Source organism: Athene cunicularia, assembly GCF_003259725.1.
Source record: "Athene cunicularia isolate RWA chromosome 8 unlocalized genomic scaffold, athCun1 chr8_part1, whole genome shotgun sequence".
Taxonomy (NCBI): domain Eukaryota; kingdom Metazoa; phylum Chordata; class Aves; order Strigiformes; family Strigidae; genus Athene; species Athene cunicularia.
The window spans coordinates 9,098,747-9,123,777 of record NW_020799109.1 but is presented as its reverse complement, the minus strand read 5'-3'; the positions used below and the strand labels follow the sequence as shown (position 1 = coordinate 9,123,777).

The following is a 25,031-nucleotide window of genomic DNA, read 5'->3' as shown; positions in this document are numbered from 1 at the left end:
GACTGTTGTTTTGCTGATGAGACTCCTGGGTTTTTCTAACTTCACTTTAAATTTGAAATTGAGACATTTCAAGGAACTTTTTTTCTCCCTCAAATACAGATAATTACATGAGCACTGTTTCTGTTTAAAAAAAAAAAAAAAAAAAAAAAAAGCATTTTCCAAAAATAAATAGCTCTAATATCTTGCCCATCTTGCATGCAGAGAACTGAAACACAAAGGGCCACGTCAAGATTGTCTCTGAGGCCCCAGCCAAGTCTTGCCTCCTGCTAACACAGCTTGCCTGCAAGCCTTGATAAACTTGGATTAGTGCAAGCAGAGCTCATGGGATCCATAGATCATGTGAGGTATATCCTACATATGGAGAATGAGCAGGAGAATAAAAAGTGATGGGCTACTGCTCTTTCAGAGATTCATATACCTACCAAATCTTTGACTCATCCCACAACATTTTTAGACACTTGAAACTGAATTTTCCTGGACTCTGTATACTGTTACTAATTACCCATTGTGCAGGCCACATCCAGCTGCTGCTGTAGCAGCTTTGCAACTAGCCTACTGCACACTGGGCAGAGCAGCCACAGGAGGTTCCAGGAGTCTGGTGTAACTGTCCCTGTTTTCCATTCCCTCTGCCTTGCAGCATTGTCCACTGAATCCCACTCCTAAATCTTGGGTTGTCACAAGAGTCCTTGTCGTGAGCTTGCAGCTCTCCACTGCAGCAGACTCCAGACTCAGTGGTCTTATGTTGCTGTAGATCGAGTGGAGGCACTGCTGGATGAGTAGACAGCAGCACTGTGTAAGGCACAGGTAACAGAGCTCAGAAGGGAAGCACGGAACCTTAGTGGGTCTCACTGGCCAGACCAAACACTAACCTCCCTGTAATACTGAAGACTCCCAAGAGAGGGCTGAAGTTTGAAGCAAACAACTTTTCTTTAGAGGACTAAGGGACTGGTTTGGCTTTATGTTGTCTAGAACTAGCCTGGTCTCATTTTCCAGGGTTGGAAATGGCTCATAAGTGTTTACATGCTTATCAAGAACACTCACTCTGTCTCTAAATTGGGGTTCTAATGTGATAATGGCCAAATTAGTATAGTAAAGAGTGATGACAGGTAAACCGAATCACTGCTGGCTAATTCTTTACAGCCTGTGGCCTGAACTAAGTGTGAATCAATGGCACCTCTTGCATTTGGCCAAGCTGAGGTAACCTAAGTTAGCTCAAAACACCTCATTCACTTCAGTCCTCTGTGTCTTACACTTGGACAACCCTTTTCTCTTCGTAGACTCCTCATAAAGTGCCATGCCTTACACTACAAATCCACAAGGCAGATGGGAGTCAACATTACTCTCTCCTTACAAACTAGGGGTCCTGTTCAGAGATGCCTGCCAAACTGGTGGATGAACCCAGTCCCTGAGGCAGATGAGCCTTCTTAAAAGGTGGAGAACTAGACAAACAAGACTCAGGACATACTCTTCCAGTGATCCCAAATGTGGTGGGGAATTCAGAGGGCTTCAGACAAGAGGAAAGGCATGTTTGCTGAAATAAAACCAGTATTTTTACTGTTTTGATAAGCACGATGGATGATAAAAGTTCTTGGAAGGCATTTACTCTACTTCACACTGCAGTGCTGCTAAAGCCAGCATGGCAAGAGACTATAACCCTGTAAACATATGTTGTGTATTAGATTCTGATCTGGCAGCTTGCCTTAATTTTGTTTTTTTAAGGCTCCAGCGAGTTCCAAATACACTTCCATGTTTGTGTTCCAGCAAATGAGCAAAAGGCAGAATGCTTGAGTGACGGGGACCCTGGAATGCACTGGACTATAAATTAGAAAGAAAAAAAAAAAAAAAAAAAAAAAAAAAAAAAAAAAAGCGCCTCCATTAGTGTTGGCACATCAGGCAGAGGATGACAAAAAAAATCAGCAAATTATTTTTTCTGTCCCCTTCTCCCAGCTTTTTCTGTTTCCAGTGTGCACTGCACAGCTGCTGAGAACTGTAACAATTTTAGTCTCCTCTATTATATCTATCAACATGGACAGAGGTGACAACAGAACACCTTTCTAGATACTTCTGTTACTTCCAACTCCCCACCAAAAAAAGCACCCCGCAGAGCATCCTCTCAATAGCAATTAGTCTGGGTCCCTGTAGGCACAGACGAAGAAATTCCTTCGAGAGGCGTTTTAGACTGCTCAGGATTGAGAGTTCCGGCTCATATAAACAAATACTGTTACAAGAGGCAAAGTTGATACAGATTTATGCAAGGAATGTATAGACTGAATAAGCAATCTGATAATTAATGGAGTTGACAGGCACTTTCTAATAGTAAACAAGTATGTGCAGACTGAATGGTTTCATATACTTGCTGAAGCAAAGACAGTTATATGTTTTAACCCATTTTATACCTAATCACTCAGATGAAGGAAATACATGCAATTTTTTCCTCTTGGGTATTAATCTTGACCTTCCAAAGCCTGATTATTGGGAAATAGATCCTTAGCACTTACTACTATTGCAGAAACAAACCCCGCAGATGTGTTGTACGGGATGACTTTTTTTCTTAAAGAACATCTGAAGAATGAACTTTTGATTCCTTTCTAGTCATTGATTACTTCTTTTATGTCCCACAGCTTAAATGCAGCAGTTTTGCTCTTAACAAAGGACTGAGAGCTTAGCTGCATGAGTCTGGGGAATTTCTGACGAGACCCTCTTGGCTAATACGGAATTTTTTTTATTATTAGATTCCAAGCAAGCCAACACACTGCTCCTACAAGCCCAGCTGCAGAAACTGAAGACACTCAGTAAGGTCTTGAGCAAAGCATTGTCCCACCTGACAGAAGATGATGGTAATTTATTGTGCATGGAACATACTGTGACATTTTGAACTGCATGGGGAGAAAGGAGTAATACTGTAACTGTTCCCACACATGAATGAGACAATGTTTTCTCAGTCTGTAGCAGGTTAAGAAATTAAGCCTGAATATGCTTAACAACTTCACCACTCTTATGATCAGGAAACAGGCATCCAACATAATTGTTTTATGGCCTCATATCCTAGAAAATATAAAAATACTCTAAAGGTTGCCCCCACAATAACCACCTATGGAAACAGGATTTGGCCAGTCTTTCCTTACCACTACACTCCTCTCTCTTTTAGCGAGGAAATCAAAAGCCAGACCAAGCTGCCCACTTTCTAGGATGTAAGTCCTCCATAAAGGCATTGAGAGAACAGAAGGGGCTATATGGAAGTATGTTGTCTCCAGTCATATTCAAGCTTTAGGAATTGAAAAATACCTATTAAATGACCTCAGTTCTTCAGCAAGAGGGAGATGAACAGCCATATGGAGTTAGATCAGAGGTGTTTCAGGCCCATTATTCTGTCCAGCCAATAGCCAAAAGCAGATGCCTATGGAAGAATATATTGAATATATCTCCTATTAAAAGCCTTGTAGATGGGACACAATTCTGCTGTCCTGTTGGGAACCCAGCAGCAGGTCAACTTGCTATGACTAATCAAACATCAAATGACATACTGCTGTGTGCTAACTACCCCCTACTCCAACCCCAGCTGGAGCTGCCTTTGAAGAAAGGTGCTGTGCCTTCTGCATGGACGTACACACCAAATAAAGTCTTTTAGAACATGTGAGAACGAAAGCTGTCATCAAAATGTACTGAGCAATTATGGGTTGAAGGTTGAACTATTATTACTTCATGCCCTCCCATTCCCCTCCCCTCCAGGGTGGGAAGAAGGGGGGGGGGGATTATTCATTTGTATTCAAGCACTTCATTAATGTTTATAAGAGAATCCAAACACGCAAGCAAACCAAGGACGAAACACTCGCGCCAGACGTGTGATGCGATAAATGTCACTGGAGCAAATATTTAGATCTGTTTACAGAGAGATCTATTAAGTCCTTTTTGAAAAGCTGTGCAGTGTTGTGGCTTGGTCTCTGCCTAGCAGCTTCAGCGTAAACAAATGGAAGATGGCTAAGTCTCTCTCTCTCATTTTGTTATGACATCTGGAAACCTAAGGAGGTTGGGAGAAGCCAACTGGCTGCCCTACTGCAATGTCTAGCAACAGGGTCTGCCTGCTGAATGATGGCAGGACATGCAAAGTGGAGCTGCTGAGTTCTCTAGTCCATGCCAAAATCAGTGGATTTTCAACACAATAATCCCTCAACAAAAATTGTTGCAACACAAAAGCCTTTGGCTCATTGCTAATGATGCAATTCTATGCTCTCTGCCATTTTTAAAGATCATTTGCGTTTGAGAAACTCAGTTTCATTAGGGACTAAAATCGGGTGCACTGACGGGTCGAGCTGCTCTAGTTGCCAAGGGATGGAGATGTGTCCCATAATACATCACCTGAAGAACTGCAGGTTCTGGAGTTTGCAATCAGCCTAGACTTCCGCAGATGTCCCCTTCACATCACGATCTCATTGACTCTAGTCCCTTCACATACAAATACTTCTTTTTGTAAGAGATTTAAAGAAGTTGAAAGGGATAAGAGAAATTTATAGATGGATAAATCACAGTCTTAGCCACATATCTAACAACATATTTGGGATAATTCAGCTTCTGAAGTCATGCTTCAGTTTCCAACACATTATACAAGGCCTACAGATATAAAATTGTCCTCTATGTATATATTAACGATCAGGGTTCCTTATTCAGATACCCAACTTGCTTCCTTTCTGTTCGGGAGGAACGGTCCTCAGACCATACAGATGTAGAGGACTGTATAGTGATCTCTAGCAGTGCTGGCTGAACTAGGAAAGGGAAAGTTTGAAACTCTCCTTCTGACTTGGTTAGCATATGGCATCAGGAATTCAACATGAAACCACAAGCAACTCCACTCAGTCTGCTTTTTAAGCCTATCTAAATCACAAAAAATTAGAATATTGACTAAGCTTTTCTTTTTTCTTCCAAATTCTCTTAATGAATTATTTGGCTCCTTTCTACATAAACCAATGGGAGAGACACCTTGCCCAGTTTCAAGGACCACAGAGACAGTTTAGGGGTCCAGATTCAAGGACTGTGTATTTGTTTAATTTGTTTTAAGGGGAACTACACTGAACTTTACCCCAGAGAAAGGAGGAATGGGTGCCAAGTCTTTTGGGATTCTCCCATTGGTATCTTCAAAGCTATACTGTTAGGTCTAAGTGATCTCAGCAAAACACACCCCTTCCTTCCATGAGTCATAGGGATGATGGATTACTAGGCATGACAGTTGCTAAGCTTGTTTTTCTTTTAAAAATGTAAGAAGGCTCTCATGCTTTGGTGTGTTGGAAGAACAGGAAAATGCATGTGACCACCCACTCAAACATTAAATAAATGTTGGTTGTCCCTACTGTATAACAGGGATCAATCTTTTCAGACTTAAACTTCCAAGAGGAAAATTTTCTCTGGATGACTCCCTTCTTAATTAGTCTGACTAATTCTTGCAGAAAATGCATGACAGCTTAGTGGCTTGGTCTCAAACCACGGTCCCTTCCAGGCTGCTACATTCAGCTGTACTCCCTGATCTTTGTGTGTTTTACTACCTTTAATATACCAGACTTGTTAGGAGTGCCAAGCCTTGAAACCTTGTCAGCAGCATGCTGAACGTCCACAGGGAAGAGAGAGATTCCCTCCCCTTATTTTTGTTTAGCTACCTCCTGCTCCTCCACTTTAAAGCTAACCCTTGGGGTTATTTATGCTGCATGACCTTGAGATAAATGGCATTTGGCAGGCTGCCGGATGACTTTGTGTTTCAAATCAAACGTTCTTGGTTTCTCCCACTAACAATGGGAATAATTCCTGAATGTCTTTTTGGGGGTATTTCTTCCCATCTCATTGCCTGCCATGGAGTTCTTCGGTAACTACATCAGGGTTGGTGAACTTAAGCTTGACTTTCTTGTTAGATGCAAGTACCAAGTGGTGTGTGTGGTTTTCTTCTGTGGTTTGGTGTGTGTGTGTGTTTTCTCTTTGTCCCAGAGTGTCTGCACTGCTGGTATTAGAGCTACAATTGTTCTATATAAAGCAAAGATCCCGTGAATGATCTGCCAAAGGCTTTATCTCTGAACAATCTTTGTCTGTACTTGCTTTGCTGTTAACCAGTTTTGACTCTGCTCCATAATGGCTGGAGTTGCTTTGCCTTAACTGATATAAATCAAAGAAAACTGCTAAAATTAACTGCTCATGAACTGTGTCCAGGGTGTTAGATTAACTCATCTAGAATCCTTCAGTGAACAAACTGATTTATGATGTGTTATGACATTGTTACTTGATGTGTTGCACAACAACTCAATTTTAAAAAATGAAGAGTGCTCCATTAATAAGAGATAAATCTTTCCAGTGTAATTCAAATGAATCCGCAACAGCTTCAGAGAGAGCATGATAAGGGATCTCGTGTGGGTTTTGGTGATTGTGTTTTGCATTCCTAGGGATATCTTTCACTGGGATCTCTTTGTCAGTAATGACAAAATCCATCCAGAATACGACACCTTTTGGGAGATTACAGCTCTTTGTACCTCCCAAGACACAAAAGGGTACTACTACAAGTGATTCTCAACAATTAATACTTTCAGGTTTGAGAACATACACCAAGCGCACCCAGCTATGCTTTCTTTCAACTTCAGAGCCATAATTTGCTGAAGTCTCTAGATGGTACGTCCCTCAAAGGCTTATCCAGTCATACTTAACACACAGCAAGTGCTCAATGCAGTCAGTTTCTTTCTCAGAAAAAACACACCTTTATACATTAAGATATAGAGTATTTTTTTAAAGCAAGCACTATTCCATTACTGGAACATGAACCAGTATAAATGCTGACCTTAAATTATTAAGTTTCTAGAGCGTGTTTCAGATGCATACATGTTAAAGGCTCAGGTCTCTCTGGATACCCAGCTTCAACAAAAATGCTTTTGAAAGTGAGCTTGAATTATATACTGTACAGTATGTCTCATTTCACAGCCAAGCCACTTGAGTTAATAAAGAAAATCCTCCCTGGCCTCACACAATTATCTGGGTAAAAAGCTAGTCAGTGCAAGTCTGCATACAGCGACAAGCCAGTCCATAATGTCGAATAGTGTTTCATGCCTGTGAATGCCTGCTGCCTTGACCCTTTGAACTTCATCTTGCCACCAAAAGACCTGGATTATTTCAGGATGGTATAGCCTGGTCTTATGGCCTGATGTTCACACCAGGGAAAAAATCTCTCTGGTATTCTGCAGAATGGAAATGAGAAACGATGAAGGAACTGAGCATCCCAGCTGTTTGAAGGCCAGGCCATATTAAAATTGTTTTGGCCATAACTTGGCAATAGAAATTTGACTTTATTTGATACTGTGTCTTAGTGAGTTATATTCTCCAGCAAGCAAATAATGAGCTTTTTTGAGAATGTTCTTTCTAATCAGGAAAGAAAGTCATTACGAAAAAGAAGGGCTTTCTGTATAGTTAACTCTTAGAAAAACAATCAGTTTGAGACCCTTTAGCATACTTGCGCCTCTCTTGCCCCTGAGATATCCCAAAACCGAAGAATTATGTTAGCTTGAAACTAAACTACAAGTTAGCATTCCAGTTGGCACCCAGTATGTCAGGCAAGCCTTTCACACGGTGTAAGGCTTAGCTCTTCTGCAATTAATAGTGCTATGATGATTTTACCAGTGCTTTAGAACCAATGGGACACATTGGGATGTCTCCCATCACATTTGACTGCTGGAATAACATTAATTTCAGTGATAATTTATAAAACTGTAAATCAATCACATGCCAAAAATACAAAGACCTTCAAAAAGTTGGGCATGTTTCTCAAATCACCCTTTTGCCCTCTACCCCTCTGCTGACTCTGCAATCTCCTATACTATGAGCATTTTGTCTCACATTTAAATAAATATTCCCCATCACTATTATGCTGTCACCTGTAATAGGAAAAGCCTGCAAGGAATCAAAGGAAAGCAAAATTTGTGCGGTGGCAGAAAGCGTACAGAGAATAATCAGTCTTCATTGGGATTGTTAACAAGTGACGGAGCCTAATGGAGACCTTGGATTTAAAACAGTCTTTAAAATATTGAGGGGATATTTTCAAGACATCGCATCTCCTACTTTAAAGAAATATTTTCCCTGTGTTCCTCTTAAGTTGACTTTTATTAAAATAGAGAGAGGTTTGAAAGTAACTTGAAGATTTCTGTTTCCTTTTTCTCATTCCTTGGCTCACCAAGGGAGCCTGATGAATATCACTTTGCTCTGTGGGGCAGCTTCTTCTCTGTTCTATGCATTGGGGATATCTGTGTCTCCCAATGGGTGCCCCAATACAAGAGTTAGGGTAGAAGCAGCAAGTTTGAAGCAATCTGGGGAAAATGTAAAGCATTTAGTGTTATTCCTTTAATTGTGTTGTTACAGCTAACGTATTGTCTGCGGCTGCATTGCTAGCTTTTCTCCATGCCCATCCCAAAGAACTCTGTGATTTTGCAGCGATATCCAAGCCTGAAGAACCTCTGAACTGGAATTCCTTTGAAAGGTTTCAAACTTTCATGTTAAATGAGCCTAGGAAAAGAAGAAATCAGAACACTTTATTTTTTTACAGTCCTTTCTCTATTTGCCAATAGAAGTTCTTGGGAATAGTTCAGCATTATCCCCGGCTTCAAGGGGCACTCTGGAATAAGTACAACATATAGGATTTGATTTATACCAATGGCCTTTAACATCTAACACTGCTACCCACTGGCATGGGTTGCAATCCTGATTTTGAAGAAGTCAATAATAAAACTCCCTTTTGCCATCTGCAAGACTCTTCAACCCTCAGTGTTGTTGCAGTGCCTGGACAGCGGTGATCAGCAATGGTCCACTGATAATAAATCTAATTACAATATTTCAGGGATGATGATTTCTTCAGACATAACTGGCCTATGGAAATCTATGTATGATGAGAAATAGGGTGTCTAGGCCTATGTTAAATGACCCTCAGAGTGGAAAACCTAGGGTCTTTGATCGCATTCAAACTAAAAATACTTTTGCTAATGAGACTCCTCAAGTCATACAACATCCATCCCAAAATGCTGAACACATGGTTTTAATTTACAGTTTTTAGCAAGTTTCATTTATATTGTGCTAGAAGTCCTGAAATGACTTGCAGCAGAAGCTCTAAAAATTGGAAACCCAAATGGTAAGGACTGCTGTTGGAATAACTAGTGACAAAAGCAGCAGTCATCTCTGCTAATTCCTGCTTGAGCTCCTGACACAGGTATTAGCTGTGCCACTTCTAATTCTCTGTGCATTTAAATGACAACTAGATCCAATAAACAATAACAATAACACAAGGCAGCTATATTGTTCTCCTGAACACCAGAAAAAGCCAATCCATGGAGATGAATGAGACACCATAATACTAGCTGTTGTCATGAATACAACCAGTCACACATTTTAGTTGCATGTCTGCTCCCACTCTCCAGTGAGTACAGCCTTGTTCCAATTCCAGTCCAAGAACTGAGATATTAAGTTCAAACTGGTATCTGCAGTTTATCTGCCTGATCTGCAGGCACCAGTTTAATTTCTGATGTCTCAAGTGAGCTGGAAACTATAATGCTTTATGGGTTACAGACAGAGTACTGGGTTCAAAAATTGCTGCAATGTTCAGAAAAATGTCTTAGTGACTGCAACCTATAAATAATTTGAGATGTTCAGAAAGATACTGAAGTTTTGTGATCAACTCATACTGCTTTCTGCAGACTTTAAATCTGGTAGCATCTAGGATCTGAATTGCTTGTCAGCTTGAAAGAGGGATTTAGGAAAGTGTTTGGCCACACGGCAGATATATTTTCCTGCAAAACAGGGCTCTTCTAACACTGACTCTTGAAAGTTAAAAAAATTAAGTTAGCAAAACACTGGTCATTGCTGAAAATCTCCATTTTTGTGCTATCCTAAACACTGTGCACTGGGGAAGTAATTTTACAGTCCCTCATCCAAGCATGCAGGGAACCCCTCTAACAGGGCCAAAAGATGAAAGAAATCACACCAATTTCATGTGGCTCAAGCAGTAACTCAGTGATTTCTTCTGCCTTTTACCTATCTCATCAACTCCTAATGACAGTGAAGAGATTAGTAAGGGTTTGCAGTGTAAAGCCTAGCACAGACGAAACCTGTTATTTTACAGTACGTTCCTCTGAAGTTCCCAAATATGCTTTGCCAGGAACCCTGCCACTGATCTCAGTCTCTGCAGGAGTGCAAGGTGAATGAGTGCCCTTGCTTAAGATCATTTCTGGCCTTTTCAATACAGGAACCTCTGACTAGCCTGAATGATGTGGGCTGGCTTTATAACGTGGATTGCTACTCACTAGGGAGCTGAGGGGAGGCTGTTAAAGACTTTCTGAGGACTGTAGGTTGCACTATACTTGAAGTTGAGGTTTTTAAGGTCAATGGTTCGTTCTGTTTATAAGCAAAGCACTCTGGGCCCAGAGCAGGATCCTGGCTGCTGTTGCAACAGTATCAGAAACTGACAGCAGACAACAAACAGAGAAAATTATCACTGTGGAAATACCATTTACTGAAGAGGAGGGTATTTTGCACTTACTGGATGAGCAGCTCAGTGGTGGCAAACTGCTCCAGGGGAGATCCGACAGGAATTTGAAAGCAGTGTTAGGGCCTAAGTACAGGCATGGATTTGGGGTTATCTGTCTCTCTTCTGATCCCCTTCCCCGAAGCAGAGCTCGGGGAGTGGATCTCCTCCCAGGAGCAAAGCGCATGCCTGGGTGCTCCCTCACGCTGTGGCAGTTCCAGGGCTGCTGCCGCAGAGGCCAGGCATTGCTGGAGGCAAAGAGGCCACGCTCTGACCTCACCTCACCTCGAGCCGCACACACAGGAAAAAACAGCACAACTCTGCAACTTCACTTCTATACATTGGTAATGTTCAGCCACCTCAAATACAGCAGGGACTTCCCTGAGTGTCAGGCTTGTTAGCTGCTGTTTCCTGGGGGTTTGTTCCTGTTAAAGACCACCTTACAAAGATGCATTTCCTGCCTAAAAACCATCATAAGCAGCACCCATAATTTTGCAAACAAATGAAGCAGCAGAATCCTCTTCAGATCTGTTATGGGAGGCAGGTACACCTGTCCTGGGCTTGGATCTTACAAAGGGAGGTGTGAAGGATCAGAGGGAAAGGAAAGGCTTATATCTAACCTGTTCTACAAACACTTCTTGCAGTTATATATACAATAAATACAATAGATGAATTGCCAGATGCCCCTCAAGCCATCATTAACTTAGTGGCTTTTTTCTTAATAGGCATCAAATGCCAGGGTGGGCCTTTCAAGGGGGCTGTGGTGAAGAAGCACAGAGTAACTGGCTGTAAAGAGCAACACGTACAGTTAGTTACAGCTATAAAACGTCAGCTGCTGATCCTTTCAGGTGTTACTGTGACTACTGTAGTTTTAATACCTGCATAGTTTCACCCTCAGCAGTTCCCCTGGTAAAGACGTAAAGCAGCTCCACTAGTCTTCAAAGTTAAATTTGGAAGAATCTAGTTAAGCAGAAGGATTTCTATTTATGCTGTATGAATTTCTACACCAGGTTAATTTTACTAGGGAAACTTTTTTTTTATCCTGGGGTATGGGGAGGCAAAAGGGGTGACAGTTTAATTAAAGACAGCAAGCTGAAAACTATGTGCATTATGTATAACTATGTATAAACAAACTTTGTAACAACACTTCTTTCAACAATATTCAGCAATCAAAAGAGATGATACTTTTTTGGATGATTCTTGCCCTTTTCATGAAGCCTGATTTTTTTTTTAAAGACAAAAGGCACAATTTCTGTTAGGCAAAACCCACTTTTCCTATAAAAAATAAAATAAAATTTTTAAAAAATCAGTAATACTCCCTCAAATAAACTACACAGACTGTCAAAAATCAACTAGCTCTGAAACTGAGCCCTTTAATCCAGTTTGGAAAACTTTGAGCCTGGATCTTTCATTAGTATAAACAGGCAAATTTCCCTTGAAGGCAGCTATACCAGTCCCTGTCAGCTCCAAGAGTCCCAGCTTTGTGATCACAGAAATGTTTAATTTTTCAAGGGTACAGGGAAGATGGAATAGCAAATCCAGGCCATGGCCCTGTCTATCTACTACTGTCTCGTGCTGTTTTGCCACTGAAGGTCCAGCTCCAAGACTGCAGATCTGTCAGTGACCAAACATGATGGACCACCCATCGGCCTTTTATTAAACAGCACTTGTTCCCCCTCTAATCCTATCACTAGAGTAATCAAAGCTGCCATGTCCTAGGGTTTGATGGAACAGCAGGACCTGGGAAATGAAGACTGATTTTGTTAACAAAGTCATTCCTGCCCCTTTAATGCTGTCTCATTGGTAGAAAGCAGGGAGACGAGGTTTATTTGTGCAGAGAATGAGGCGGCAAATAAATGAAAAGGGAAGAATGGTGAAGTGTGAAGTTTAATCTTGCACGGTCTAAGGTTTCTTTCTTTGAGGCTGTCTCTGATCCAATCAACACTGGTTTGATATTTAACATCTCCCCCTGCAGTTGGAAATGATACCAGCCAGAGAAGACCAGAGTCAGGGCTTCACAAGTCCCAACCAGTGGAGGAAGAGTAAAGGGGGTGCCAGCAGCTCCCCTCCGGCCAGACAGCTTCCCCCACAGACAGGGCAGGGTGAAGTCAGACCCTGACACAGAATTCCCCGCACAAACCCTGGGATTCAGGGCATCTGATGCAAGCTGAATGTAGATTCTCCCTGAAGAAAGCAAGCTCTGGATGAGGTGGGAGAGGGATTTTATTTCTAACTTGGAGGAAGGGATATCAACACTGTCTCGGTCTGGGCATCTTGCTGAGAAACCAGATAAAACACAAGTGAGACCTACAAGCCACCTCCGAAGGGCAGAGCAGCGTGGGTAGAGGAGTAAAACCTTCCCCTTGCTGACCATACAGTCTTTTAGTGGGGACACGATGCTGCCTGTGGGTGCTCACCCCTGGGCTGAGCTGTGGTTCCACCACAGCCCTGGGCAATCAGGGTGGACACGGACAGACCTGAGCAGCTGTAGGAGCCACCATCCCTGCCCTCCTCACTCCAACAGCAGCGTATGTCAGCCTGGGGAGAGCTTTCCACCACAGACCCACATGAGGGTCCCAAAGAGGATGAAAAGCTTAACCCTCTCCCAGGTTAGCCCTCGGAGGACACGTGGGCAAGTCCTCACAGCCTGTCATGGCGCTGGCTGCAGATCATGGCGCCGGCTGCAGTGCCTCTGAAGGCCCCGAATGCCATCAGCCCCTCACCAGCTCTTCTCAGTCCTGGCCCACTTGATTTTGCACTTTTCTGGCCGCTCTGTAAATACACATCTATGCTGTCAGACAGAAAAGTTGTCTGCTTCCTTTTCTTTGCCTGCTTCTTAGCTCTCTCTGTTCCTCCCTGAAACTTTGTACACCAAGCAAGGAACAGTGAAATTTCAACCTGACCCAAACCTGATCTGAATTCCCCTGTTGCCAAGCTCCCAACCCAGCCTTTTGCTGTGATTCAGACACCCTGCCACCAGCTATACAATACCTGGGGCACAGACTATGCGACCAGCAGCTGCCAGAGTCCCATGGGGAGCGAGGATGCTCCCTCAGGGAGCCATGAAGGAAAGCAGCCAGTCAGCAGGAAAACGAGGGGATAGGAGCAGTGCCCACTTGGGAGAGCGGTGTAAAACACTGAGCAGAGATTTCAGGGAGAGCAGAGCATCAAGCTACAAAGTATCTGGGTTTACAATAGAAAACAATGTGCCCTGCTCTACCTGCAAGAGCTGGCTCTCCAGGAAGCAGCTAATTATATGAGCCACCTTAATCTTTCCATCCGGCTAAAACAATCAACATTTCAAAGCCACGCACAGAACGTTTCAGAGATCGTTCCTGGTCAAAAATGCAAGTGTATCCGCTTTCTTTCAGAGCAGATCAAAACCAAGTACCACACCGGGACCACTCCTAGATTTCCTCCTCCTCACAGTATCAGATTAACAGATTTGGTGCATGTAGTCAGATTAAATATTTGTAGTAGCACAAAGCTGCCTTTGAGGGGAAGAAATTTTTAAAAAAAAAAAAAAAAAAGCAAAAGCTTTTTTTCTCTTTTAATTTGCTCAGAGCAAAAATACTGGACTTTGGGGATGTGGGAAACAAAAGCATTGACATGATTCAGCAAGGCACAGTTTTAAAACGTGAATTCTGAATGCAGAAATTATGTGCAGAATTCCCGTAACAGTAATGCTGAAAACAGGTAAAAACTGCTGATGCCCTTAGCAGATTTGGGAATGTAATTTATCGCAGATGTTCTCATCAAACTGTGCAAACACCCTACAAGACAAAAGCTGCTCAATTTCTGATTTCCATTTTAGTGTGTTTTAATTACGTGTTGCTTAAGGAAGGCTCCAAGACCTGAAATTGGGAGTTGAAACCTACCCATAGTAATCCACTCCACTAAATTAGCACAGTAATACACCAAGCAGTAGGACTGCCAGACGGTGTGATAACATTACAAATTACTATTGTTAAACAACTAAGCCAGGTGTCAGGATGCATGAAATCTAGAGGAAGCAAGAAAATAAATATCTGGTTTGTTTTAATTTTGTCTCATGTTGTTCTGGTGGCCTTGTTCCCAGAAAAACCTTCAGTCTAGGAAAAATCCTCCTGAACATTGATCTATTTTATCAGCAATATCAATTCTCTGTAATAATTATAATGCAATGTATTTTTTTAATCAGCACAAACACTTTGCATAAATGATTGTCCTTTACTTGCCAATGACAGTAACACCTTTGCTGCTTTTTTTAGATTAGTATTGTAGCAAAAAGACGGGAAAAATTTTGTTGCTATTTAAAATTCAGAGAGAAAAACAGAATTATGGTAAGAGCAGCAGTGAGTTTTGTACTCTGTCCCTTTTCTTTTCTCTGTCGCTCACTTGCTTTCTCTCTCTAAAAAGAAAAAAATGTAATATGATTCATGTTTAAAAGGCTTCCAAGTGGTACATTTTTAACCAAGTGCTTTCATGTGCTTGATTCTAACTGCCATTTTTGACCTAATACAACCAAGTTCTATTGGATGTCTGGAATGGTTAATTATTTTCACCTCACCTTAAAGAAGGCTTCAATAGAGAGGATAGGCACTTAAACCTTTTAAACAGAACAGGGTAAAACGAATTCTTTGTTTTGTATGTGTCTTAATTAATGCAAAGGTCCTGAGGGGCTTTCTTCTAATTATTTTTGTTGATAAACAAGAAATTCCCTCCAAAAGTGTATGCAACCAACCTTCTCCTCTGAAGGCTGTATGCAGAATTAGACTTCTAGTTGAAATATCAGATGAACCAAATGTTAGTGAAAGCCAGACTTTCCCCCCTTAAAACAGTTCCCACTAGACTTCGGGGGAGAGGGGGGTGAAGGCACTCTAAGGACATTTTAATCACACTAAAGATCAGTCCTTTAATCTTTATTCCCACATCACCAAGAACTTTTTTGCTCAAACTAGGACAGTAAACTAAAGCTGGAAATAGGCTGATCCGAAACTAATGAGGAAAAGCAGGTTAAAAACGAAATATCATAGCAGTAACTGACACCATCTTAAATTTCCCCTGGATTATTTGTTTTCTTCCACACACATTCATTTCCTGAATTTCTAGTAAATCTGATTTCATATAAACAGTTTCACAAAGCAAAGTCAATAGCTGTGACTGTGTTCCTGATTAATCCACTGAAATGAAATAGATCGCATGGCTTAGTATTTGGTTGTTTAAAGCTAAATCCACTGAAAGAATTCTGGAGTCCAGTTACACCAATAACTTTAGGTTCTTAATCTATGTCCTTTTCTTTTTGCTGAACTTTACCTGTTCTAAAATGAAAAAAATCCATGCAGATTGCACACTTAATTTCCCCCAGTATGAGGGCAACGTCAGCCAGTTTGTTTTGCCCTGCAGTGACTACTAAAAAGACGACCAACAGTTTGCACGTACTTAAATCTATTTGAACAATGTCGAAATTTCTTTTTTTCATTGTTCATGTTTCATCCTCTTTCTGACAAGTACCACAGAGCTGCTTGACTTAAAAACAAGCAAATACTTTTTAAAAAGCACTTTTTACCCAGCTCTGGGACAGGACAGGGGGCATGGAAGTTTCGCTCACAAGTGGCAAGCCAGTGGACACACACATTCACACCCCGGACATCTGCCTCTCAAATAAATAATACAGACGATAAACGCGCAGCACTCGCTGCGCACATCCAGGTTTTTTGCGGGCAGCACAGATCGGCGTGATGGAGAATGGGCAGCCTGACAAAAAGGCTGCTGAGGCCCACGAGTGACCCACCCCGCTGCAACAGGCCTGGGGTTCGCCCCCACAAACCCACCAAAACGCAAGGAGAACGGCCCCCACTTCCTGGGATAAGCCATGAGGCCTAGGAGTCTCCTTACCTGGGAGAAGTTGAGCCCGTTCAGCGGGTGACACTGCTCCTCCACCCTCTCCACCGCACCCGTCGTCTTCTTCATCCTCTCGGCCTCCTGGGCGAGGTAGAGATCGAGCACCGGCACCCCTCTGGAGCGGATGTCCGTCTCCGTCAAGGAGTTCACCATGAGCATCACCCAGACCGGCCTCTTGCGCTCCCAGTTGCCGGCGATGGCGTTGAAGAGGTAGTCGGCGTAGAGCCCTTTGCCCCGCTGGTCCGGGGTCATCCAGTGGGGCAGCATCAGCTTGATGTAGTCCAGGTGGCGCTTGAGGCGGCGGTACAGCTCCCGGGGCAGCACGTCCTGCAGGTTCTCCCCGTGGGGCAGCATCTGGCAGCTGGCCAGCCCCGAGATGGTGTAGGGGTCGGTGAGGTCCAGCTCGAAGTAGACGCTGGAGCTGGCGTGGAAGGCGGCCTTGGAGTTGTTGGGGATGAAGTCCCACACTCGCGTGTAGGGCACGTGGATGGTGCCGAAGAGATAGGCGGGGGGGTCGCGGCGGATGGTCCAGAGGAAGGAGTTGAGCTCTCCTTGCTGCGGGGGGGGGACAGCGGGGGTCTGGTCCTGCCCGTGCCGTTAGATATCCAGCTTCCACTCAGACCGAAAAGCTTCAGGAGGAAGATCTTCCTCCAACAAGACCTGAGCTGGTCCTTGCTGACAGAAGCACATCCAGGATCCCTGAGGGTCTGGAGCTTTCTCCGCAGGGTATTGCAGCAGGCGCTGGACTCCGACAGCTGTAACTTAAGCCTCCTCCCGAGTGTCCATCTCCGTTAAAGCTGCGGGTTTTCAGAGCAGAGGACATGCTGACAATGCCTGTCATTGCCAGTTTCAGAACTCCTGCCTCTGGATCCGTTCAGGCAGGGACGGGGCTCAGGGTGCCGGGCAGACCCCTTCTCCCTGCAGGACACCAGCCGGCCCCGCTGTGTTGGGGGCCCCGGGGTGTCTCTGCCACCCCGTCCTGCTGTATGCAGTGTGCTCAGCAGAGCAGATCTGGATCCTGACATTCCCACGACTGCAAACCCTTTACAAAATCGGGAAGTTCCTCACTGTAATGAGAAGATTCAAAACTACCAAAGTTTGCTTGATGAAACACAGTAATTATTAATATGTGACAGGGTCTTTGCTCTGGCAAAATTCAGAGTAGAGCCAGTAGGGGTTTTGCCAAGGACAGTGCCAGACTCAGGCCTAGCTGGCTGTAAACATGGCTTCGCGACAGCCCTGTGGAGTCTGAGGGACACGACTGTCTGTGGTTACTGATGAACAAACGCAGCTACACAGGCTACTGAAGGGATTTTCGAACCACCATGTGCATCCTGTGGACTCTGCTCCTGGCCTCCAAGAGGCAGGAGAGCACTCCACTAACCATGACGTTGGGACCAGCAGCTCCTGCCTAAGTGAGGACTCTAATCCTCTTCTCTCTCCTCTCCTCCCAGATTTTCCAGACAGGTAAAAATCATGCAGAGGAGCAGAGGATTGGTTTTCTTTAATGATACTTCTAGTTCTTGCAAATAAATACTTAATTTTCTGGTTCTACTCTGAGGGAAAAGGTTCAGATAAGGGAAAGACACAGATGGACAGAAAGAGGCTGAAGGGTTTTTAGCCCACAAGGTGTCCGGTCACTGCAGCACAGGATGGTCTGGTGAAACAACTGAGTCATGGCTGCACTGGGTGCTGTGGCCTGGAGTCACCCGTGGCCCCGTGCGGCTGGGACATGGGGTGGCAGCAGGTGGGTGTGCGCTGCTTTGAGCTCTCCCAGCCCCATCTGCCCTTGGGGGACACAACACTGGCACTGCCAGTGTGATGACACAAGCCTGCAAGGACAAGGGAGGGCAGGGCCTGGCTCCACGTGCCCACGCCACCTCTCTCTGGAGCAGCCCCACCTTTCTCCCATATGTGCCTCAGCACTGACTCCCAGCCCACCCCCAAGTGTGTGGGGTGCTGGGTGGTCACTGCAGGTACCTGTGCCCCCACCTGAAATGAAGTCCAGAGCAGGAAGCATTGTGCAGTCTGTGTCCCAGAGGTGATACCACAAGGGCTAGTTCTAGTCACAGCACAGTATCCTGTTGTTTTCCCTAAGCTGCCATGAACTGTTGAAAAGCTACAGGCTTGATGCTGTCGTGACACTGTAGCATGGAGGTGCGCTGCCTTTGTTTGCAGCTGGGCCGAACTGCGTCCTTGTGTTCAGCAAGTGTCACTTCCAAAGTGACATGGTTGCACTTGCTTGGCTTAGTGGCTTTGACTTGGTCCACCCTTCTTCTATCTCCTTTCCAAAGTAATGAAAGAACAGGGGGGCCTTGTAGAAGGCTGGTAGGGACATCTCCAGTGACGTGACCCAACATCTCATGAGCTGGAGAAGACGCCTGGGAGGTCTATAAGGAGATGTGAGGCCCTATTCAGTCATGGGGTGCCGTGTTGTGAGGTAGGATGATTACCCTCATCGATGGCATACATATCAAAGCACCCAGGGCAAGAATAAACAAACATCTTTGGCACTGTGCTCCTCTGCCATTAGCCAAAAGGCAGGTGTGTGTGTGTGTGTGTGTGGGTATAGCAAGTTTTTCAGCCATTTCCCTGAACTCAGCCCTGATGTTGCAAGAACTGCCTAGCTGTGAAAACACAGCCTCGCCTTGATTTATGCCGCTTGTGGGTAAGATGACTAAGAAGAAGAAGGAAAAAAAAAAAAAAAGAACAGAACAGGAACAGAAATCTCAGTGGGAGCGCAATGCGGGTGTGTACCGATTTGGTGGGACAGTCAGGTTGGGGAAACTGCAGCCAGAGCTTCAGGCAATAGGAAGAGGAGACCACATACCACATGATATGTATGATGATGTTCCACCTAAGATATAAAAACATGCCACAAGCTTTTATGAAGACAACTCTTTGGTAACAGCAAGGGAAATTAATTCTTTTGTGTAATTGTAACATTTTTTTCTTCTTCAGATGAGTTCCATATGTCCTCGTGATTTTTTTTCCTTTAAACACAGCAGTTTAGAACGAATCTTAAGTAACATTTAGCCTGCTTCTAAAGTAAATATTTACAAAAACATTAAATAATGGTTCTGATCTTTGGAAAATGTATATTGCTCCCTACCTGCTACTGTTTTGTGCCTATCTGGAGTAATAGAGAAGCTTTGTAATAAACCCCAGGGCTGTAAAAGCAGTATAACAATGCGATTAGCAGTAATCAGATGGGAAAGACTGACTATTAAAAACTGTGAGGAGATAAGAAAGATAAACTGCAAAGGGAAGGTTATGTTGTTTTGTTTTAACAAATTTCAAGAAATCTAATGGGGAAATAGGCTTTTAATCTTACAAAAGCTGTATTGTTTTTTGGAAGCATAATAGTGTTAGCTGATATTTATGTCATGTATCATCTTCAAAGCGCTTTACTAAATAAATATTAATCATTTCACCAACCACTTAAAGGCAACCACTTCAGGGGTGCGGTGAGGCAACAACTTAACAAGTAAGTTGTACTAAGACAGGAAGTGAAGACAGCCAGATTCAATAAGGAGTCCGTGTGGGTAGAAAAAAATATTTGTGGAGACTTTAACAATATCTTTAATCAGGCAAAACAAAACCCCATGGAATAGAGGGCAGATTTCTTTGTTAATGAGAAGCTGGCATTGGAACTTGTAATTACAGTGTGTTTCCAACAGGTAAAGAAGATTATTAGATTTGAGAGAAAACAGCTTGTGAGGGATCAGTATTTGCATGCAGGGAAGTGTAACACTTTTTTTTATCAGAGCGTGCTCCTTACAGGGCTAACTACCCTTTTGCCTCTTCCTCTCCTCTCACCTTCCTCACAGGAAAAAATACAGTATCGTTGGCCTGCACTGTATCAGTATTTCCCTGTCTCTGCCATGCTGTACTTTCTTTGAAGAATTTCAAAGCACCCAGTGGATTTCAGTCTCTGCATTTCTTATGCCTTTCCTGTAACAAGGAACTCTGGCTGACCCACTGACTCTCCCAAAAGCTGTCCTATGTCAGAACTGGAAGAGTAAGAACCCAGCTTTTCCTTTTTCTATGAATGAAGCTGAAGGTGTTTTCTGCTCCTGCCAGAGATGGCAGATGAGACTCAATCTTTTTGTATGCTACAGATCATGTAATAATCTAGGTTGGAAGGGACTTCATGAGGTCTCGGGTCTGAGTGCCCTCGCTCTGAGCAGGGTTAACTTCAATGTTAGATGATGTTGCTCAGGTCCAGTTATGGATTCTTAATTAGATTTCTGTGCTCTCTTGTGCACAGGTGACATTATATGTAGCTGTTCTGAACTGAAAATTAATAAGCCTGAAGCAGTTGCACTGCTAGCTGTCATGCCACAACTTGTTACTTGCCATGACACCTGTGCTGTGATGTGTCTAGCAATACAGATTTTCCTGCAGAAGACTGATTTTGATGTTAGCGGTTGTATTCACATATAACATCATTGTTCAGTCGTGCAATTTGTGATTAGAAACATGCAGTTGTCAGAGAAACAAGCCTCTACTATGTAAGGCTGTCACACTGAAACTGCTGAATTATCACAACTGTTTTAACATTTCACTTTTTTTTTTTTTTCCTGTGTGTTGCAACCAATACAATGTAGTCACTGCAGTCAGTCTTATATTTCCTTGCCTGTTTGTCTTCCTGCATCCAATTCAATGTCTTTTGTCTCAGCATTCCAGAAACAACCAATCTTGTTCTTGAAGAAAATCCCCTCTCAATCCTAACATCCTCCCTTCTAAGGACTAGGTATGGATTTTGCAGACCAACCAGCATTAAAAGCTTGTATTACATTTTGCAAAGTCTCACCTTGTGCTGTGGCCTCTGCAATGACAGACCACATCCTGCTTGAGACTAGGCGTGTAAATATGCTGAAGAAAACCTTTCCCAGTGTCAGACTCTGGTATGCATTCTCCCTCTGTATAAAGTTTAGTCTGCGCTTGTGTATGTATATAATATTACATATGCACACGCCTAGGAAGGTGTATGTATCTATGTGTGTGTGTGTTTATATATATTAGTGGGTTTATATATACATATGCATATATATACACATATTCATACACACACACAAAATGATGGGATAGGTGAGTGCTATTAACGCTCCATTATAGGCTTTTCAGTTCTTTTCTCATCCTCTCAAAGAAATTCTGGACTGGAGCCCACGGAGGCAGAAGCCTGTCCTCCTCTGCTGTCCTTCTACAAGTATGGTAGATCTTGCCTTTTTGAGATCTTCTGTCTGCAACTCAGGCAGAACATTACTGTTCCATTCCTAAAACATACGAGATCAGAAAGATGGTGAAAAAAATGTCTGAAAGCAGCTCATCCACCTGATCAGGAGCAATCTCACTGCTTCATAGCAAAGGCTGGAGCTGTTTCTTTAGCACAACAGATTATTTCCTTGAGGCCTAATAAGCAAAAAGATTTCTTCCTGCTCAGCATAGTTCAGTGTGCAGTTCCAGAAGCTCCACTTAATTTCATAAACAGTTCAAACCTCTTTCATGTCTGGAGAATGATTGGGAGTTCAGCTGCCCAAGAGTCCTCTAAATGTTCCACTCTTTATTGTCATTCATTATGTTTTCTTTTCCTGATTTCTGGATTGCTATTAATTTCTACAACCTTGGTTCATTTACATGTATTAATACGAATTATCATGTTCATTGGCATTTATTAATGAAAAACCCAAGAGGGGTTTTGTAGGTGGGATCAATCTTTATGACAAAACAGCTAAACCAGCCTTACAAAACACCTCTTTTGAAAGAAGAGTCTATGCGTGACTGTCTTTCTCCCAACCTGGAGCAGAATATTCCAAGCAAATGCAATAACTTGGTGCATATGTCTGAAGTGATTGATCTACCAACAACATTCCTATTCCAGGGACTTTGAACATACATAATGGACATGCAAAATGTGCCAGTATTTTGGTAATTTGGTTTAAAAACTGCTGCGCTTTTTTTTTTTTTTTGGAGGTGGTAGAATGTGGCTCCCATTTGTTGCGTGTGTGTGGGCCTGCTCCTTATTAAACTCATGGTCCTTTTTTCCAGTAACCACTTCAGTGCTGTGAATCAACATAACTGGTTCAGAAAAACACCATCTGTCGATTGGATAAACAAAAGTCTAGTTAGTTGGAAGTTTAATAGATCACAAAGTCTCACCAAGTCCATTTTTATGTTAATAAATTCCACCATGGAATATTTCCTGATGTCACATGGCAAAAGTGCCGTAAATAAATAGCAGCTGAAGCATTTTCCATTATTTATCTTAGTGTTTTGTGATCTTAACAATAGAAATTGGCCAGGATCTGATCTTCCCTAATCTCAAAGTTTCATATGGGTCTGTATGTAGGTTTCATGAATCTTAGGTAAGTAGGTTTACAAGAGGTCTCATCTAGCCTGACCAGAGTTGAGTCAGATGGACCTCCACTGTCATCTCACTTAGGAGTGGGGGCTGAGGCTAGTGCTCAGTAATAGCCGCTGACATCATTTCATCCATCCTGTGTCCAAATTATTCTTTCCCATATTATTCCTGGATAGTGCTATGGTGTGAGATATCTTATCTACCACCTGTGCTTGGAAAGACCTCCTCTGACAGTCACCTATTTATTTCTCTGCCGATCCAGTCTGGTTTTTAAAATTTCCCTTGGTGGAGATTTAATGCATCAGCAAGTACAACTCACTTGGTTCTTTCATGTCCTGTCCCCATTTTCCTGAGTGGAAGATTGGGCCTACAGGTGGATTCTAGGAAAGTTTTTCCAACAGTAGACATTTTACCTTTCTGAGCTATGGAGTTTGTCAGAGATGATCTAGGTGATCTCCCCATGAAGGTGATTAGACTCCAGCTGCCAAGTTTCACTGAGAAGCTTTTATGTCTTCAGAGAAGGGTCATTCAGGCTCCCTGCTGTTTCAAATCAAGTGAGTCCAAGATCCTTCCCGAGTGAGACTATGGTCAAGACTGCACAAGTTTACCAGTTAGTACAGAAAGGAGTGATATTGCCTGGCTGCCTTTTGTGTGGCTACCAGATGTCTTTTTGGTTCTGGTCATCTCCACACTGTATTTTAATAGTGGTCCAGAACAAAGCGTATTCTTGCTCCTCTGGACTTGTGTGCAAATACTCGATGAGACTTTCCAAGTCATCCTAAACCCATTAAAAAGGCTGAATAACAGATCTGCCTAAGAAGTTACAAAATTAGAGAGGAGATCACCAGACTAAGGAGTTCTGCTTTAGGCAGAACTACTAGTGCTGCTGAGAGACCCTCAGGCTGGAAGTTTATGCCAGCACTGCAGCGATGCTTTTGCAGGGTCGTCATGGGGATGGTATTCTCTCTCCATGCCAACACAGCCCATGGCAATGTTTCCTGATAAATGGGCTACTGAGGCTGCTGCAGTCGGTATCTGCTACACTCTCCGTACAGAGTCTTCTAGGGCACCTGCTGCAGGAGAAATTTGACTACCTCCCTTTATGAGGAAACCTGGTGATAGTTATCAGAAGGGGATCCTACCCCTCTTCATGCTGTGTCCTTTGTCCTCTCCCACAGGAGGTAAACGACAACGTGCTTTTTCAATACCTGTATTTCTGTTTCCTGGAAACAACTTCTGCTGGTTTGAGTAAAACATGTAAATGTACTTAATCATGTGAAAGAAGCTTTAGCATTTCAGATCATAGTAATCTTCCCCTTTTCTCCCTCCTGTGTAACTCAAAGTGGCTTATATATTTGAGATCCAGCTGTGCATGCTTGGATCTGTGCTACTCAGATTGTACTTTGAAGCTACTCCTGCCCTGAAATCACACTGTGTATATCCATTACAAGCTGTAGGGAGGAATTAATCAAATAAAACCTGATGCTATGCTATGCTAAAGCACATCACAACTTACCTATCTCTTCTTACATATCTTCTGATTATTGCAGAACTGTAAAGCTCTTCTCTTGTTTCTTTGAAGCAAATTTACAATAGCCCCAGTAATCCTTCTGCACTTGAGAAAAAGTAAACCTTTCACACTACTGCAAGTCCCTAAAATGCCTCCAAGGGCTCCTCTGCTGAGCAGTGTCCTTCTGGGTATCAAATGTTAGCTGTGAACTGGAAGACTGTGGCTGGGTCATCTTTTATCTATGTGGTAGGATCGCAGTGTCAGTTTATCACAGAAGCTACTATTTTGAGGGGGTTTTAGAGTGCGCTCCTTTCAAAACATTTTCAGCAGACAAAGAGAAAATACAGTCTCCTTTGAAAGTGTGTTGATCGTGTACCGTTGGTCCCGATTTCTGTCTACTCTCTTTTAGTCTGCCTGCTTGAGGAGTTAGGTGAGTCTATCCTGTTGTCAGCACTGGCCATGTGAAAAGCACCGAGAAGCAGGGAAAAAAGAACAGAATAAGAAAAATGCCATAATTTGGCAAGAAGAATGAGCTCTCCTCACTTTTTCAGAAACTAGCTTTGCTTTCATATGGAAGTAAATCTTGAAGGCAATGTAACACGTGAGCTGTGCTTTCTGAGCACATCCTTTTGCTGAATCTCTGTCTGTAAATGCCTAGCCTTGTGATGATAGCTATTCTATAAACATGAAACAAAAGGACAGAGTATGTATGTATTTTTGTCAAGAGAGGAGAAATATAGCCACAATAA

The 25,031-nt window shown here is 43.0% G+C and overlaps 1 protein-coding gene across 1 annotated transcript in view; it reads right to left on the bottom strand.

Moving 5' to 3' along the window:
* TRABD2B (TraB domain containing 2B) overlaps positions 1-18,867 on the bottom strand; it is a 290,728-nt gene extending 271,861 nt beyond the window's left edge. The window contains exons 1-2 of the mRNA XM_026853884.1: positions 18,862-18,867; positions 16,403-16,993 (exon numbers count right to left, since the gene is read on the bottom strand). Coding sequence (XP_026709685.1) covers positions 16,403-16,993; positions 18,862-18,867 — 597 coding nt within the window. The remainder of the gene's footprint in view (positions 1-16,402; positions 16,994-18,861) is intronic.
* Positions 18,868-25,031: the final 6,164 nt, after the last annotated feature.